Here is an 18,748-nt window from a genome sequence, read left to right as displayed (position 1 = left end):
GGAGGACAGGCTGTAAAGGGGTAATATATGATGACTTAATTCCCATACATACTGAAGGTCTGTACAGATGTCTCCTCTCTTGCCCTTGCTCTTGGCAGGACATGATCAAATTTGTGTGTAATGAGAATAGCAAATTTTCAAGACAATAATGTTTGTAACATTGTATCACATAGTGATGTACTAGAAAGTGTCACCGCCAAGTGGTGAGGCAGAGATGTGCAGCCTGTCAAGGAAGTTGTCAGCATGTAATATTAGACTAAAATGTTTTGGTCATTATGTTCTTAACCAAATCTAACATAAAAAGCTGAGTGAATTTGCACAGTGACCTCCTGTGACTCTGGGAACACCATCAACTATACTTTGCCTGGAAGTTTTCACACCACGCTTTCCAAAATGCGCTTTGTAACTCAATGCCAAACTATAGGAGCCTTTGTCTGTTGGAAGCTGTGGCAGTTAACCAGGGAGCAACCAATCACAGCTTAGATTCTACTATTGCCTATATATCATGACTGACAATCCAGTCGGAGCTGCAGTCTTATATCTGCCATTAGATCATCTCTGATACTCCAGTCACATCCAGAGCTACAATCATATATCTATCGTTACATCATTTCTAAAATTCCAATCATATCCAGAGCTACAATCATGTATCTATTGTTACATTATTTCTGATACTCCAGTCACACCCAGAGCTACAATCATGCATCTATTGTTACATCATTTCTGATACTCCAGTCACATCCAGAGCTACAATCATGTATCTATTGTTACATCATTTCTGATACTCCAGTCAGATCCTGAGCTACAATCATGTATCTATTGTTACATCATTTCTGATACTCCAGTCACACCCAGAGCTACAATCATGTATCTATTGTTACATCATTTTTGATACTCCAGTCATATCCAGAGCTACAATCATGTATCTATTGTTACATCATTTCTGATACTCAAGTCACATCCAGAGCTACACTCATGTATCTATTGTTACATCATTTCTGATATTCCAGTCATATCCAGAGCTACAATCATGTATCTATTGTTACATCATTTCTGTTATTCCAGTCATATCCAGAGCTACAATCATGTATCTATTTACTATCTTGGGAAACTCAAGGAACTACAAATAATTTTAGATAAATTACAAAATTATTGCGGTTTAAGAAAGAAACATGGACAATGGGTGAGTAGCTCCACACCAATCACAGTCCAAATAAAAGTGAAGGTCAACAATATAATCATCAATATTTTTAACCTCAGGAAATCTGTTAAAGACATTGACCCTAAGCACAACTGTTGGACATTAGGGACGCGCTGCACTTCCTGCACTCTGGCTGACCAATCCGATCCTGGGTAAAAAGCAGTCTCCCGCTATGCCCCCAGCTTCAATTATCATAGTTCATGGCTTCTCGACCAGAACCAACACTTTGGGTTTGAGAGCATGATGCTACATAGCCTTTATGTGTGCGAGGTATGGAAGCTTTAATACCAGAGCATCACCATTAGTACAAGCTACAGCGCCTCCCTCTGGCAGAACTTAGTGTTTACTAACAAACTGTGTGTGGTCCACCTGGATCTCTGAGCCACCAAGGATTTGCATGGGTTCCATGGACATATATTGTATCTACAGGTCACGCTGTGGTTATTAATAACAAAATAGTCAATGCTCCAGGTTCTATACATACATGATATAGGGATCTCCATCGGGGCCGATTCTCCTCTCCCCACAGTATTTCGGGCAGCACAGGAATAGGGCTCCATGTCGCTGGTCACATCCATCACTCTGATCTTCCATCCAATGTCTGGTAACTTAGTCTTGTTTCGTCCTTTGTACCACTCATACTCATTTACCTCAGGTTTGGAGATTGAGGCGCACATTAAGGTCACTGCATTCCCTCCAATTATTTTGTCCTTCTCAATGATAACGACAGTCACATATTTTGGAGCAACTGCAAAACATAAAAAACATAGGTAGTAAAAATGTAATCCACAGCGCAGGAGAATGTTGTTATGGCTGCCGAAAGGAGCAAATACAAGCAGGTGGCAACTGGTGGGATCCATAGGCTCACATTATATACTGTATGCGGGGACATGCCCTGTACAGCAGTTCTTTGACATGAGAGACAAGACAATTTTGGGGAGCATGGCTGTACAAAATTTTGGCATCCATACTTTTTTAACTTTACCTGTACCAGAAAACTAGTGCAGATATTGGGGAAAGCCTACAATGCCCCAAAAAATTGGTGTAGATGTTTATCCCTGGTGCAGTAGGTCACCTCTTAATAATTTTGGTGCGTCCTACTTTCACGTCTGTTTTGGTACATAGACCCCATTACACCACATACTGTTCTATCTCCACCTATGGAGAAGCCACCATCATGCATGACTTCAACAATTCCAATACAAAATAAAGCAGAACATTCTTCATCAACTCTTACAGCTCAGACCGCGCATACGTTTATGCCTATTCATATATTTTTTTGAGAGACAAAGCATACAAAAATTAGGGCCCCCCCATATGTTATAGACCCCATCAAGTTTAATGTCCCATTCCTAAAGCTCCCATTGAAAGATACGGATTAACAACCTACTAGGAGAATGTTTAAGAATGTGCTTAGATGCCCATGGCAGCCAATTACAGCTCCCCTTTAAAATATTCATGAGCATGGGTAAAATGAAAGCCAAGCTGTAATTGGTTGCGATGGGAAACTAAGCACATTCTTAAGCTTAGACTTAAAATAAATCTAAACAGTCATTATAAGATATTAATATTTTGTGATCCCCTACTCTCATATCAGATTTCCACCCAAAGAACATAATGGGGCTCATTTACTTACCTGGTCCAGTCGTGATCCCGCGGCGTACTGTCCGACGAGGATTTGGGTCTGCCGGGATTCACTAAGGTCGTGCTCCCGATATCCTGCAGGTGTCGCTGCTGCGCCGATATCCGCTGGAGTTCACCTTCTTCGTCCCGGTGCATGTAAGTGCTGATCTTGCGACACAAATTCTTTTTTAAATTCTGCAGGTTTTCCGAATCCGTCGGGTTGTCCGACGGCCATGCCCCCGATTTCTGTCACGTGAAAGCTGGCACCGTTGCACTGCAATCCGATTGCGTGCGCCAAAAACCTGGGGCAATTCTACATATTCGGGAAACCCGACAAAAGTGCGACGTTCAGACCCTTAGTAAATGAGCCACAATGGCTCCAGATGGGGTTGGGTTCCATCAGTTTTTGACATCTATCTCCAGCAGAGATTAGCGTTTCTGCACCCTGTGCAAAGAAAGTTGGTTCCATACCCATGTGTTGGCCAGAAGACGCAACAACATCGGCAGCTGGCAGCTCCCATTCACTTTCAACATTCAACACTTTCAACACTGTCCTTCATGATCTTCACGATGTGTCCTCCAATCACTTAGATTTAACACTGACAACCTAATTAACATCTCAGTAATTACAGATCACTTATAAACCAGGTCCAGGGGAGATTATAGCCACAAACCTACTAAACCTACTGGTAATTTCCGAATTGCCCTAAAGCAATGGTGGCAATGGTGTGGACCTACAGAAGGTCCAGAGAATAGAAGGTATTTGTTGTCAAGATATTTTATTAGCGCAATCTCAAGCTATGGGTCTATCTAGTCAATTGATTAAATCAAAGACTAAAATTGAGCAAGACCAATTTATTGGGAGGGGCATAGGTGCGGTCAACCGGGACCCCTCCCACTTTACTAATAAGGGGGCCCCTACCAGCAATGCCTGGCAAAGGTCAGCTCACAGCTCACCCAATGTATGAGAGGAGAAAAGTGAACTCTCAGGGAAGCAGCGGCGTGTGGAGCTGGTGTGGCGACTGGGACTAGTATAGTCATTATTGTACTTCTACCACTGGCACTGTGGCCACTAGGCCGGCAGATAGCCTAACATGTAAGTAGGAGAAAGTTTAGAATTTTATTGATAATTTATAATATAATTTAGTAATGTGTACTACGGTTTGGTCTAAATTTAATTAGGGCCCCCACCAGAATTTGCACCCAGGGGCCTTCACCTACCTAAATCCAGCCCTGAAGGTGAGATGTTATCAAACCACACCAAAGACTCCTCTTGTCTGTCTAATTATACCTACAATGAATTGTTAATTCTGCCGATCCCTCACTTCTTTGTCCATTACGATGTGTAGCCGTGCACTGGATAAGACTCCCATCATCCTCATAGGAAGGAGTATAAGACAGTGCTGATTCTTCTCTCCACAATCCATACTTTAGATCCACTGACTTCTTTATAACATGACCGGGTTTGTTCCATTGTAGATCAGGAGGACCTGAGCCGCACGTGTGACCTATAGTACATCGTATAGTGGTGGCTTCTCCTTCCATCAAATATTCAGATATGAAAAATTGTGGTGCTTCAGGAAAATCTAAAGAATCAGAAAATCAATTACAATGACGTACTGATTATTAATGTATATACATATAAGATGAGACATTTAATACTGTTACCAATTACTATATGTAACATGCAGTACTTAGAAATCACAGGGCCCTTTGGCAGTGGCATAGAAGGGGATTAAATGTGCATCATCAATTACAGGGAGGGGGAGGAGATAAGCTGTGACATCATGTATTGTCAGTAGTGATGTAATGATGGGTCAGTGTTATCTATATAGAGGTCATTGTACAGGGAGGGGGAGGAGATAAGCTGTGACATCATCTATTGTCAGTAGTGATGTAATGATGGGTCAGTGTTATCTATATACAGGTCATTGTACAGGGAGGGGTGGAGATAAGCTGTGACATCATCTATTGTCAGTAGTGATGTAATGATGGGTCAGTGTTATCTATATAGAGGTCATTGTACAGGGAGGGGGAGGAGATAAGCTGTGACATCATCTATTGTCAGTAGTGATGTAATGATGGATCAGTGTTATCTATATAGAGGTCATTGTACAGGGAGGGGGAGGAGATAAGCTGTGACATCATCTATTGTCAGTAGTGATGTAATGATGGGTCAGTGTTATCTATATAGAGGTCATTGTACAGGGAGGAGGAGGAGATAAGCTGTGACATCATCTATTGTCAGTAGTGATGTAATGATGGGTCAGTGTTATCTATATAGAGGTCATTGTACAGGGAGGGGGAGGAGATAAGCTATGACATCATCTATTGTCAGTAGTGATGTATTGATGGGTCAGTGTTATCTATATAGAGGTCATTGTACAGGGAGGGGGAGGAGATAAGCTGTGACATCATCTATTGTCAGTAGTGATGTAATGATGGGTCAGTGTTATCTATATAGAGGTCATTGTATAGGGAGGTGGGAGGAGATAAGCTGTGACATCATCTATTGTCAGTAGTGATGGGTCAGTGTTATCTATATAGAGGTCATTGTACAGGGAGGAGGAGGAGATAAGCTGTGACATCATCTATTGTCAGTAATGATGTAATGATGGGTCTGTGTTATCTATATAGAGGTCCTTGTACAGGGAGGAGGAGGAGATAAGCTGTGACATCATATATTGTCAGTAGTGATGTAATGATGGGTTAGTGTTTCTATATAGAGGTCATTGTATAGGGAGGGGGATGAGACATATTCTTATAGCTAACTTTTTTTTATCTTTGAAATATTTACCCCTGACTTCAAGGTATATATCATAACTGGAAAGGTAATATTCATATGATTGACTTTTGTCTCCACTTCTACAGTAATAGACCTTTTCATCCTCCCTCCTCACGGGGTCTATTCGCAGGGTACAGCTCCTCCCCCCTGGCACCGGGGAGGCCCTATCTGTACATTCCTCCTCTTCTGATGAGGAGTCCTCTCCATAATCATCTTCAGAATACCACATGTCGTCAGAGATTCCATCATATCTACGTATGCAGGGGACCTCCACACAGGAGCCCAGGAGGGCAGTGATTCTCCTATTTCTCTGACACTCAAAACCTCGATAAAAACCTGCAAATCAGCCAAATAGCATAAAGCTCAAGTGTTTCCATTATGTCTCATCACTTATTTACATATTATTCGAGTTACCTTGAATAATGAAGAGAAGGAAAATCTTCTGTACATCCATTATTTCCAGATTCAGTCCTGGATACAGATCCTTTTATTTATACAAGAAGAAAAAAAAATTCAATGTGGGGAAGGCAAAAGATTTATTAGGCATTTTGCTTCATGGACATGGCTTCTTCATTAACTCTATGGGGCAGATTTACTTACCCATTCCGTCGACGATCCCCGAGATGAGTTGTCCAACGAGGATTCGGATCTTCTGCGATTCATGAAGATTGTGCGCCCGATATCCTGCATCCGTCGCTTGCCCACTGAGGTCCGCCAGAGTTCACCTTCTTCTTTCCGGTGTATGTGAGTGCTAATTTTGCGACACAATTTGTATTTTAAATTCTGTGGTTTGTCCGAATCAGTCAGGTTGTCCGACAGCCACGCCCAATGATTTGTTTTGCATGAAAGCCGTCGCTGATGTGCCACAATCCGATCATGTGTGCCAAAAACCTGGGGCAATTCAGCGCAAAAAGGAAAACCCGACAGAATCGTGGTCTGCGGACCCTTAGCAAGTGTGCCCCTATATGCCAATTTTGAATGCCAATCTTAAAATTCCCCCCACTGGCACCTCGGCACAGGTTCCCTGTAGACCAGGTGGGACCTGGTTGGTCTCTGCCGTCTTCCACCCTCCCCGCTCCCCGCCAGCTCTCCTCCTTGACATACCCAACGTGTCATGCAGGTCGGAGAAGTGAGAAATCGGTCGGGGAGAGGGGATTCATGGGCTTTCTCTGCCAGAAAACTGGTGGTGAGGACATAATGACCCACATTTATTAAAGTGTTTTTCAAAAGTTTTCTGTCTGACTTTGTACCGAAAAGAACAGGCAAGCTGCTTGTACCTGTATTTATGAAGTGTCTGCGCCAGTTTTGCGTTGCGGCTGCTCTGTGTCTGACAAGACATAAAAATGTGCACCTAAAGGGGTAAGTTAGTGATTAGTCGGACCCTGCGTCACTATTCTGTCTATGCCACAATTTAGCTGCATGAACAAAGTGCACCGAAAAAAATGGTGCCGGTGCCGTAAAAAGTGCAGGGGGCGCCAGATTTGATGAATCGCCCCCCCATGTCTCCAGACTCTTCCTATCCCCTATGTATTGTGGAAGATTTGGCCCAGTAGAGACCGTGGTAGCGGGGTGCTGTGATGCAGTTCAAGACAGTGACACCAAAGTACAGTCCAAAACAGGTCTAGCCTGCGTTTATTGCAGCAGCAAAATAAAACAGCCTTTACATTCAGGCATTAAATAAACAAAATCCTTCCCGTCAGGGTGCTAACTATACAGGTGTTCACTAACTCCCCACTATACAAAATCACTTGGCTGCTCCAGGCACAGAGGTCAGGGCTGTGTGCTCTCCAGCCTCCTTCCAGAGAGAGACAACACTTCCAGCTCTGCTGAGCGGTTTAAAAAAAAGACTGATTGGGCTGCTCCCATCACCTGTGTCCAAGGTGCTGGACACCCAACCTCAGCACTAAGGCCTTGCATAAAAGCAAAACCTAGGGGAAACATACCGCCCATCCACAGTTAACCCCTTCAGTGTCTCACATACCCTCCCCCTCTGTTTGACCCTGTGGGGGCGAACACTTTTGGCCATCAGACAGTGGGTACGAGACAGGGCATCGGCATTCCCATGCAGCTTTCCTGCTCAATGTTCTACCGTGAATTTGAAATTCTGCAACATTAGGAACCACCTCTTGACCCTGGCGTTCCTCTCTTTGGCCTGACTCATCCAGGTGAGGGGAGAGTGATCGGTCACTAGTGTAAACTGTCGCCCTATCAAGTAATACCTCAGGGATTCCAGAGCCCATTTGATCGCCAAGCACTCCCTCTCAACTATACTATAGTTCTTCTCAGGAGGTGTGAGCTTGCGGCTCAGGAATGTCACGGGATGTTCCTCACCCTCCACTACTTGGGACAGGACAGCCCCTAAGCCCACGTCAGAAGCGTCAGTCTGCACAATAAAGGTCTTGGTGAAGTCAGGGGTGATCAGTACCGGTCCCTCGCACAAAACCGTCTTAAGTCGCCGAAACGCCCCCTCAGCCTCTTCACTCCACGTTACCATCACCGCCCTGCTACCCTTGGTCAGGTCAGTCAGGGGTGCCGCTATGGTAGCAAAATCGGGGATAAATCGGCGATAATAGCCCACTATGCCTAGGAAAGCCCTCACTTGCTTCTTGCTCATAGGTCGTGGCCACTGCTGGATCGCCTCCACTTTATTTACTTGGGGTTTGATGACACCTCGCCCAATACGGTACCCCAGGTAACGGGCCTCTTCCAGCCCCAGAGCACATTTTTGGGGGTTCGCTGTCAACCCTGCTGCCCTCAGGGAGTCTACCACTGCTTGCACCTTGGCCAGGTGACTCTCCCAATCGTTACTATAAACTATGATGTCATCCAGATAGGCCGAGGCATATCTCCGGTGAGGTTTTAGCACGAGATCCATTAACCTCTGGAATGTGGCGGGAGCCCCATGTAGCCCAAAGGGGAGTACCACGTACTGAAAAAGCCCATCAGGGGTAACAAAAGCGGTTTTCTCTTTGGCCCTGTCAGTAAGGGGTACCTGCCAATACCCTTTCGTCAGGTCAAGGGTGGAGAAGAACCTAGCCTGTCCAAGTCGTTCTATCAACTTGTCAACCCTGGGCATGGGATAAGAATCAAATTTGGACACCTCGTTCAACTTCCTAAAGTCATTGCAGAACCGTAGGGAACCATCAGGTTTGGGAATCAACACAATAGGACTCGACCAGTCACTTTTAGACTCCTCGATAACCCCCAGGTCTAACATCTGCCTGACTTCTTCGGATATGGCTTTCCGGCGCGCTTCCGGGACCCGGTAGGGTTTTTGGTGTACCTGGATGTGGGGTTCGGTTACGATGTCATGCTTGATGACTGAAGTACGTCCCGGTAACTTAGAGAACACATCCACATTTCGGAGCACAAACTCCTTCGCTTCCTGAATCTGGGCCCTGGAGAGGGACTCCGGGATCTGTACTTCAGGCACCTTGGCATCGGGTACACCTATCTCCGGTGTCACCTTCTTGGGGACAGACGCTTTTTCTACTCCCACGGCTATCAGGGACTCTCTTTCCCTCCATGGCTTTAGGAGGTTCACGTGGTATATCTGTTCGGGTTTCCTCCTCCCCGGCTGAGATACCTTGTAGTTAACCTCCCCCACTTTCTCCATGACCTCATATGGTCCTTGCCATTTTGCCAAGAACTTGCTCTCAACGGTGGGCACCAGAACTAGCACTCTGTCGACTGGGTTAAAGGTCCTGAGTCTGGCTGACCTATTGTAGATCCTAGACTGGGCCTCTTGTGCCCTTGTCATGTGCTCCTTTACAAGGGGCATTACCGCCGCTATGCGGTCCTGCATAAGGGAGACGTGTTCTATCACACTACGGTGGGGGGTCCTCTCCTGTTCCCAGGTCTCCTTGGCTATATCCAAAAGCCCACGTGGGGAACGGCCATATAACAGCTCAAAGGGTGAGAAACCCGTGGAGGACTGGGGAACTTCACGTATGGCAAACATCAAATAGGGCAACAAACAATCCCAGTCCTTCCCATCCTTGCTGACCACCCTCCTTAGCATCCCCTTCAAGGTCTTGTTAAACCTCTCGACTAGGCCATCTGTCTGAGGATGATACACAGAGGTGCGGAGCTGTTTAACCTGCAGTAACTTACACATCTCCTTCATTACCCTAGACATGAATGGGGTACCCTGGTCAGTCAAGATTTCCTTGGGGAGGCCTGTGCGTGAGAATACCTGGAACAGCTCCCTAGCAATATTTTTGGAGGAGGTGTTCCTTAATGGAATCGCCTCGGGATACCGCGTAGCGTAGTCCAGGATAACCAGGATGTATTGGTGCCCCCTTGAGGATTTGACTATGGGGCCAACCAGATCCATTGCAATCCGTTCAAATGGCACCTCTATGATTGGTAGCGGGACCAAAGGACTCCTGAAGTGGGACACCGGGGCAGTAAGTTGACACTCAGGGCAGGAGCTACAATACCGGTTTACCTCCTCCCACACCCCGGGCCAGAAAAATCTCTGCAGGATCCTCTCCCGGGTCTTCTCAGCACCTAAGTGCCCTCCCAGCACATGTTTGTGTGCCAACTCTAGCACCAGCCTACGGTGAGATTGGGGTACCACAAGTTGCTCAACCTCCTCACCCCATATCTGGTCGACCCTGTATAACAGCTCCCCAACAATCACCATTCGGGGGTATATTTTGTCAGCCCCTGGTATTTGGAGTACCCCATTTATCACCTTAACATTCTCCCGTGCTTTAAACAAGGTAGGGTCCTGTAGCTGTGCAGCCCCAAAATTCTCACGGGAAAACTCAAGGTCCGGCATGTCGGCCACCTCCTCGTGGCCCTCGACCTCACCAGCTAGGACCTCTAGGGGAGAGAATTCATCACATGGGGTCACCCCTACTGCTGGTGTGGGTACATCGGCCTCAAAGGGTTCAGGGGCCAAGGCCGGACATACCTGACGTCCATTATCTGCAACAGCACCTGAGGTGGGTCTTCGTCTCCAGAGGTCCCAAAACACCGGTAAGTCTCTGCCGATAATAGCCTCATGAAACAGGGTCCCCACCACCCCCACTTCATGGGTAATAGTACCACAAGGTGTATGTAGGTTGATGACAGCAGTGGGATATTCGTGAGTGTCCCCATGTATACACAACACTCCCACTTTACGCCCACTGTACAGTCCAGGATCAACCAAAGTTCCCCGCACCAGGGTAACCAGACTCCCTGAGTCTAGCAAGGCTTCCACCGTGTGACCACCGATTGTGACCATACACACACACATTGGGGTTCTGCATCCGTGACTGACTTGGCAGCCAGAACCGGCCGGGCAAACAGTGACATTCGCCGGGTCTGGTTGCAGTCCATTGGCTCCACTGACAGGGGACAGTTGGCAGCAATATGGCCCATTTCATGGCATCGCCAGCACTGGATACGGCTATGACCTCTGTCACGAGCCTCACTGGGTTTCTGTGTATCCAAGCCCCCCAGTGTACCCCCTCCCAACCTGACCTGTTTCCCTTTTTCTGCAGTAGCAGTCCTACCAGATGGTTTAATGGCCTTGTCACTGGCACTGCTTCGTGTGGGAGGGATAAGTAGAAGATCCTCCGTAGCCCGATATCTCTCTACTAGGGACACGAGTTCCTCAGCATTTGTGGGACCGGCCTGTCCAACCCACCGCTGGAGCCGAGAGGGCAGAGAACGGGTGAACTTGTCAAGAACCACTCTCTCGACCATCTGTGCTGGGGTGCAGTCATCGGGTTGTAGCCACTTCCGGACAAGATGGATCAGGTCATGCATTTGGGAGCGCGGGGGTAGTTTTTCAGAGTATGCCCACTGGTGGACCCGGCTGGAACGAACTTGAACGGTGACCCCAAGACGAGCCAGAATCTCCGCCTTTAGCTGGGGGTACTCACGGGCCTCTGTTTCACTCAAGTCGTAGTAGGCCTTCTGCGATTCGCCGGTCAGGAACGGTGCCAGGACATCTGCCCACTGCTCAGCTGGTAACTCCTCTCGCTCAGCTACTCGCTCGAACACAGTGAGATAAGCCTCCACGTCGTCGGTCGCCGTCATCTTTTGTAAAGCCTTCTGCACTGCAGCCCGTGCGGAATGCTGGACAACCGGGTACCCTTGCAAACCAGTATGGGACCCCTCAGTAGTCGTCGCTTGCGGTGCTGCCATAACGCCAGAAAACTTTTCCATCATCAGCTGGAACATGGCTCGGGACTCTTCCTGCTGTTGCTGTAGCATGGCTCGGGACTCTGCCTGCTGTTGCTGGAGCATGGCTTGTTGCTGTCGGGACCTCTCCTCCTGCTGCTGGAGCATGGCTTGCTGCTGTCGGGACCTCTCCTCCTGCTGCTGGAGCATGGCTTGCTGCAGCTGTCGATTAGCCTGGGACTCTTCCTGCTGCTGCTGCCGATTAGCTCTGGCCTCCTCCTGCTGCTGGCGGGATCTCTCCTCCTGTTGCTGGAGCATGGCTTTAATAAAGTCCTCCATCTTGGCTTTATCCTGCAATTTGCCTGCTGCTTTCACCCAGGCCATGCAATGTGGCAGGATGTAGCGCGCCTTTCAGGTGTGTGTCTTTTTGAACTGCCCGCAATCCGAAGCACCATATGTGGGAGATTTGGCCCAGTAGAGACCGTGGTAGCGGGGTGCTGGGATGCAGTTCAAGACAGTGACACCAAAGTACAGTCCAAAACAGGTCTCGCCTGCGTTTATTGCAGCAGCAAAATAAAACAGCCTTTACATTCAGGCATTAAACAAACAAAATCCTACCCGTCAGGGTGCTAACTATACAGGTGTTCACTAACTCACCACTATACAAAATCACTTGGCTGCTCCAGGCACAGAGGTCAGGGCTGTGTGCTCTCCAGCCTCCTTCCAGAGAGAGACAACACTTCCAGCTCTGCTGAGCGGTTTAAAAAAAAGACTGATTGGGCTGCTCCCATCACCTGTGTCCAAGGTGCTGGACACACAACCTCAGCACTAAGGCCTTGCATAATAGCAAAACCTAGGGGAAACATACCGCCCATCCACAGTTAACCCCTTCAGTGTCTCACAGTATGCAGTGGCTTTATTAAAGATAACAAAACAGTGCCCCAAGATTTTCTCCCCAGCACATCCCCTCGATCTTTAGCTAATGCAATCTCCTCTATATGAAGGTGCCTTAGCTATATGGTTCCGACCTCTAAGTTTCTGACTACTGCCTCTTACCAGTGCTTGAACTTGACCCATGTGCCTTGAATTCTAGCTTTGGACTCTGCCTGCACCAACTTTGGCCGGTCCACTTACCTTATCATATGTCTGATTCAGCCGTCAGTGACCTTGGACTATTCCTGAGGAAGCCTCCTGATGGTTGGACTGCAGGGCAATGTTTTAATGAAATCAATTCTCATCTTAACTGTCTGTTCTGAAGAAATGGAAAGAAAATGCTTTCTTTCTTTAATGGTTACCACTTTTCATAAATTTTAACCCCTTAACGACCTGGCCCTTTTTTGTTTTTTCATTTCCAATTTTCACTCCCCACATAACTTTTTTACTTTTACACGTACTACAGTATGGCAGTATATGGGTATTTTCCACCTCATTCATTAAAATTTAATGAATGGGTTAAAACGAGACAGCCTCAGCTCTTTGGAAGACCTAACGCTGTCATGACGACCGATCGCCGCTCCCCAATGACATCACAGGGAGTGACGATCATCACCAGTTTTCCCGGCAGCAATCGATGGGATAACACCAGCGATCAGTGCTAGCAATATGCAGCAAAGACTTACCGGCTATGGAGAGGAATCAGCTAGTGAGCCTTCTCCATGTACCCTCACCCGAGACGTGCCGTACTATTACAGCACATGTCAGTAAGGGGTTAAGCAGTTTAGAGACTTCTCCTAAGGACATCTACCACCAAGATAAAGGATTGTAAACCACGCACTGACATACTGGTGTGCACCCCCTCTGGCAGGATCTGCTTTTCTTTGAGCTTCTTATGCCCTTGTTTTTAAGAAAAAAGGATATAAAATTATGCAAATGAGCCCAGGCTCCATTACCACCTATAAAACCCAGAGCCCTTTAGGCTAATTTGCATAATTTTTAAAGCCTTTTATTTAAAAAAAATTAAAAAAAAACAGGGCATAAGAAGTTAAAGAAGAGCAGATCCTGCCAGAGGGGGCACACACCAGTATGTCAGTGTGCTTGGTTTACAATCCTTCATCCTGGTGGTAGATGTCCTTTAAAGGAGTATTCTAAAATCTCAAAATTCAGGTAATTTATCATGTGAGGAACCAAATTACTTCTTTGAATGATTTGATTTCATTGTCTCAGTTATTGTTCCTAGCAATTAATTCCTCCCGTGATTTTATGGGGTAATCCAGTAATGACAGACTCTCTGAACCCAACGTTGTTACGCAACACATTGGGGGTCATTTAATAAGGGCCCGAATCACGTTTTTACGGCGGGTTACCTGAATTTTTTCGTTTTGCGGCGATTTTCCCTGAATTGCCCCAGGTTTTTGGCGCACACGATCGGATTGTGGCGCATCGGCGCCGGCATGCACGCGATGGAAATCGGAGGGCGTGGCTGAACGAAAACCCGACGGATTCGGTGAAACCGCCACATTTCAAAAAAAAAAAAAGGGTCGCTGGACACACACTTACCTGCACCCAGGGTAGAACGGTGAAGTGCAGTGCATTCCGATGGACTTCAGCGCAGCAACGACACCTAGTGGACGTCGGAGGAACTGCCTTAGTGAATTGCCGGAAGACCCCAATCCTCCGCACAGAACGCGCCTCTGGATCGCGAATGGACCAGGTAAGTAAATCTGCCCCATTCACTTTAAGTTATGCCTAGAGATGAGCGAACATACTCGTCCGTGCTTGATGCTCGTTCGAGTATTAGCGTACTCGAAACGGCTCGTTGCTCGGACGAGTATTTTGCCTGCTCGAGAACAAGCTTTCACTTAAGGATCATTTAAGTAAAGAACAGTGAAGAACACAATGAAAACAGTGAAGAACACATTGCAGATGTTTCCGTACATCTGCTAACTTTTCCGAAGACACGCATCCCGACCGATGTTCTTCACAATAGTATGTGAAGAACAATATGTGTGAAGAACACATTGCAGATGTGTAACACGGGTCATTTTTGAAGTTCCACGAATATTCCATTGAATAAAAAAACGAAGAAACAAACACGACTGACTTCCTTATTTCTCAATAAAATTACACATTTTATTGCAGACCCTTGGTCCCCTTGAAAAATGCTCGAGTCTCCCATTGACTTCAATGGGGTTCGTTATTCGAAACGAGCACCGGGAAAAGTTTGACTCGAGTAACGAGCACCCGAGCATTTTAGTGCTCATCTCTAGTTATGACTCAATTCTTAGAAAACGTATTTCCACCTAAAACGTTACTGTGGCCGTAAATGAACATAGGAAGAGGACAAAATTAGAAGTTCTGTTTTTTCTTTCTTTTTAACCGACACAGAAAATAAGGAAGTCTCCCCCTCTCATCTCTTCTCACGTCTGGTTTCTAGTTTGTTGAATGCATCTTCAACCACAAATACAAAAATAATAATAATTAAAAAAAATTCTGGTCTAAATGATTGAATGTCAAATGGCAACATTTTCCAAAACGTCTGCATAGAAGAAAAGCCAAGCTCAGTGATAGATGTCAGGGGGTGCGGATCTCCATGGTCCCGGGAGACTGGAAATCACATGTTCTAAAAGTGCTGACTATGAGATCATTGCCTGGACTTCCCCTCCGGCACCGGGCGGACTGATAGTCACCACTCCGGGGTATGACCACGGACTCAAAGCTTTGCCATTTGTATCTGGGATTGGAAAATATGGGCACCGCGACTGTCACTAGTTACTGCTTCTCCGTATACGGACCACTTTTAGTAGCCGCCGAACACTGCAGACCCCTGAACACCCGACATTCTACCAGTGTCAGATACTTTGAGGTCCTAATATTGGTCCATGTTTCCAAAAGACTTTGGGCTGATATATTAATATTGGTGCATCAAAGAAATATGGAAATATAAACAGTCCCCGGGTTACGTACAAGATCGGGTCCATAGGTTTGTTCTTAAGTTGAATTTGTATGTAAGTCGAAACTGTATATTTTATAATTGTAGATCCAGACAAAAATTTTTTTTTGCCCCAGTGATAATCGGAGTTTAAAATTCTTTTGCTGTAATGGGACCAAGGATTATCCATAAAGCTTCATTACAGACACGTTACAGTCTGGGACTATAGTAAAGCATCCAGAGAGCTTCACCAGAGGTCACATTTAGCAAAGGGGTCCGGCTTTAACTAGGGGTTGTCTGTAAGTCGGGTGTCCTTAAGTAGGGGACCACCTGTACATTTCACCGGATAAGGAAATAATTCAGCCTGATCTCTAAGCATCTGTCTCCGGGACTAGTGAAACTTAGATACTGCATAATTGCAGTAAATGGTAGAAGTAATCAGACCCCCCCCCCCCCGGATACTTTGTGTAATATATATACACTAAACTAAAAATTCTAATCCCTCCCCTTTTACTAGAACACATAAAAAGCAACAAGTAAAATCATAAACATGTTAGGTATCACTGTGTCCCCTAAAAAATGGTAATTCCCAGGAGTGATCCCAAAATGTCAGAAATGTCACATTTTTGTCATTTTGCCATGTAAATTTGGTATCCCTGTGATTGCACTAAACCAAGGAATAAAGAGGACTTAAAATGCAAAGGAAAATGGTGCAAATGAATTTCTTCACCAATTTCACCACATTCCTCCATGTGCCCCAGCCTGTAACTCACCTGCCCCGGCTCCAGCGGCGGTTTCCGCAATGTCTGCACTCTGATGCGTGCACTCCAGTGTCTAGGGTTACGCCGCCTCTATAAAATTTAAAGGGCCAGCACACAGCCAATTGGCGCCAGCCAGCTGTCTGCCCTGATAAATTCCAGCCCTTTCCTGTGTCCCCTGCCGGATCTTCGTGCTTCCAAGCCTGAGAGAAAGCTGTGTTCCAAGCCCTCTGTGATTATTCTGATTTCCCGTTGTGACTTCGATCCCGTTCCTGACTCTAATCCCGTGCTGCCTGTCCTGACCTATCGCTACGTCCCCGACTGTGATCCTGTGCTCCCTGTCTCGACCTCCTGCCTTTCCTGACCACAAGTTTGCCTTAAGTTTCTGTACTACGCCTTGGCCGCCACCGGGGACAAAGTTGCGCCTGTGGAACGACCTGGTGGCACCACGCTGCAACAAGTCCAACCTGCTTTGCGGCGGCTCTGGTGAAGACCGGGTGCCACTTAGACTCCGGTCCCAGGTCCCGGCTTACGTCATCGCCCACAGTGGTCCAGAGGATCCACTACCGCTGATCCTGACAACAGGGAATGGAATATTTAATACCAGTTTTGAAGGTGGGGGAGCAAAAAACTACCAAAAACGAAAAAGGGACACATTGTTAAGGGGTCTAACAACATTACAGCATTCTGTGTATTGTTTTTCCTTTTCAAAGTTTAGGAGTATTTTTCTGGTGTTTTCTTTCCAAAACTGATTCCAACATGTTAAATCCATAGGTAGGGGGCGAAGCCACATCTAACATCAATTTGATGGGAGAAATCAACTCCTGAAGCTACCCCACACCTGGGGGGTACGGTTTGTCACATAATACATTGTATATGACTTGTCTGTGGTGATACAAATCTGCTACATAGTTTTTATTTCTCCTATAGAGTAATTCCGAAACCTCTATCAGTCACACAGAACATAGATCATTCCAACATCTAAAGGACTTAGGAGCTTAAAGGGGTTGTCCACTTTCAGCAAATAATTGATATGGTTTTTGTAAGGCAATGTGATCCGATTTTCTATTATATTTCTGTATCAATTCCTCATGGTTTTCTTCTCCTAGATAGAAATCCGTCCTTGGTCATGTGATGTCACACAGGTGCAGGGCTCGTTATATCACAGAGAGTAATCAGAGCCATGTGATATAACGAGCCGTGCACCTGTGTGACCATGGACAGATTTCTGTCCACTAGAAGTAACATAGAGGCTTCCTATACAATGACAGCAAGCAGAGATCTAATAAACAGTGAGGAATTGATACAGAAAGTATATTGGAAATTTGTACTTTTCCTTACACAAACCAAATCAATTATTTGCTGCAAGTGGACGACCCCTTTGAAACTCCAAACCAGGGTAAAACGTAAAATCATTAAAAATACCAGTCTCAGGCAAAAAAAACTTTAAAAATAAGTTAAAATACTGTAATACTGTAGCTTTATGCAACGTGTTAGATATTCCTCCTCCAGATTTACATAAAGTTTATATATATATACTCCCACTTCATACAATCCTAATCCTTTCCATAGAAAATTCACCAAATTTTGCAACATCCATATCACCAGAATTTACATGAAGGAATGAAATATAAGTCAGCCCCGGATTATGTTCAAGATAGGTTCTTTTGGTTTGTTCTTAAGTTGAATTTGTATGTAAGTCAGAACTGTATATTTTATAATTGTAACCGCAGACAAAATTTTTTTTTGGTCTCTGTGACAATTGGATTTTAAAACTTTTGGGTTGTCATAAGAACCAGGAGTAACAATAAAGCTTCATTACAGACGCCTGTGATAACTGTTACAGCTGATTATTGTAGCCTAGGACTAAAGTACAGTAAGTTACCAATATCCAGAGGTCAGTTTGTAACTAGGGGTGGTCCGTAAGTCGGGTGTTCTTAAGTCAGGGACCGCCTGTACTAGACTTGTGTATACACCCTCCAATATCATCCAAACACATCACGTAATAATGAATAATAATGGACAAAAATGACATAAAAAAATACAACAAGAAACAAACAAAAAGTTGTATAAAATAGAATTGTTAAAAATTCTATCAGTATTAAATCTGATGATAATTGTGTTTCCCGTAGGAAATATCAAGTTCCATTATAAGGAGCAGTTACTTACATGTTGTATCAGTTATCGGGATATTTCAGAAATGATACAAGTCGGTTCTATTTCCAGCGTATAATAGAGGAAGTAACATCCCGGACACTTCCTGAAATACCTCGTCACAGATTTCTATGATTTTTTCTTTTTTTACTGCTTCAAAGTTTTCTGTTGCAGAATTCATGGAGTTACAAACAAATAGAACACAGAGAATTGTGGACAGAAACGGAAGATGGAATTTA

At 45.5% G+C, this 18,748-nt stretch overlaps 1 protein-coding gene across 1 annotated transcript; it reads right to left on the bottom strand.

The window, feature by feature from the left end:
• Positions 1–1,112: 1,112 nt before the first annotated feature.
• Positions 1,113–18,543, bottom strand: LOC140065851 (sialic acid-binding Ig-like lectin 5). The gene is made up of 6 exons (XM_072113407.1): positions 18,525–18,543; positions 6,024–6,093; positions 5,622–5,945; positions 4,120–4,410; positions 1,686–1,949; positions 1,113–1,120 (listed from the first exon to the last, which is right to left on the bottom strand). Exons 2-6 carry the CDS (start codon positions 6,061–6,063, stop codon positions 1,113–1,115), a joined length of 927 nt encoding a protein of 308 aa, XP_071969508.1. The 5' UTR covers positions 6,064–6,093; positions 18,525–18,543.
• Positions 18,544–18,748: the final 205 nt, after the last annotated feature.

The sequence above is a fragment of the Engystomops pustulosus genome, chromosome 6, assembly GCF_040894005.1.
Source record: "Engystomops pustulosus chromosome 6, aEngPut4.maternal, whole genome shotgun sequence".
In the NCBI taxonomy this organism is placed as follows: domain Eukaryota; kingdom Metazoa; phylum Chordata; class Amphibia; order Anura; family Leptodactylidae; genus Engystomops; species Engystomops pustulosus.
Note: the sequence above shows the minus strand (reverse complement) of the source record. Positions and strands in the feature narration are given on the sequence as shown.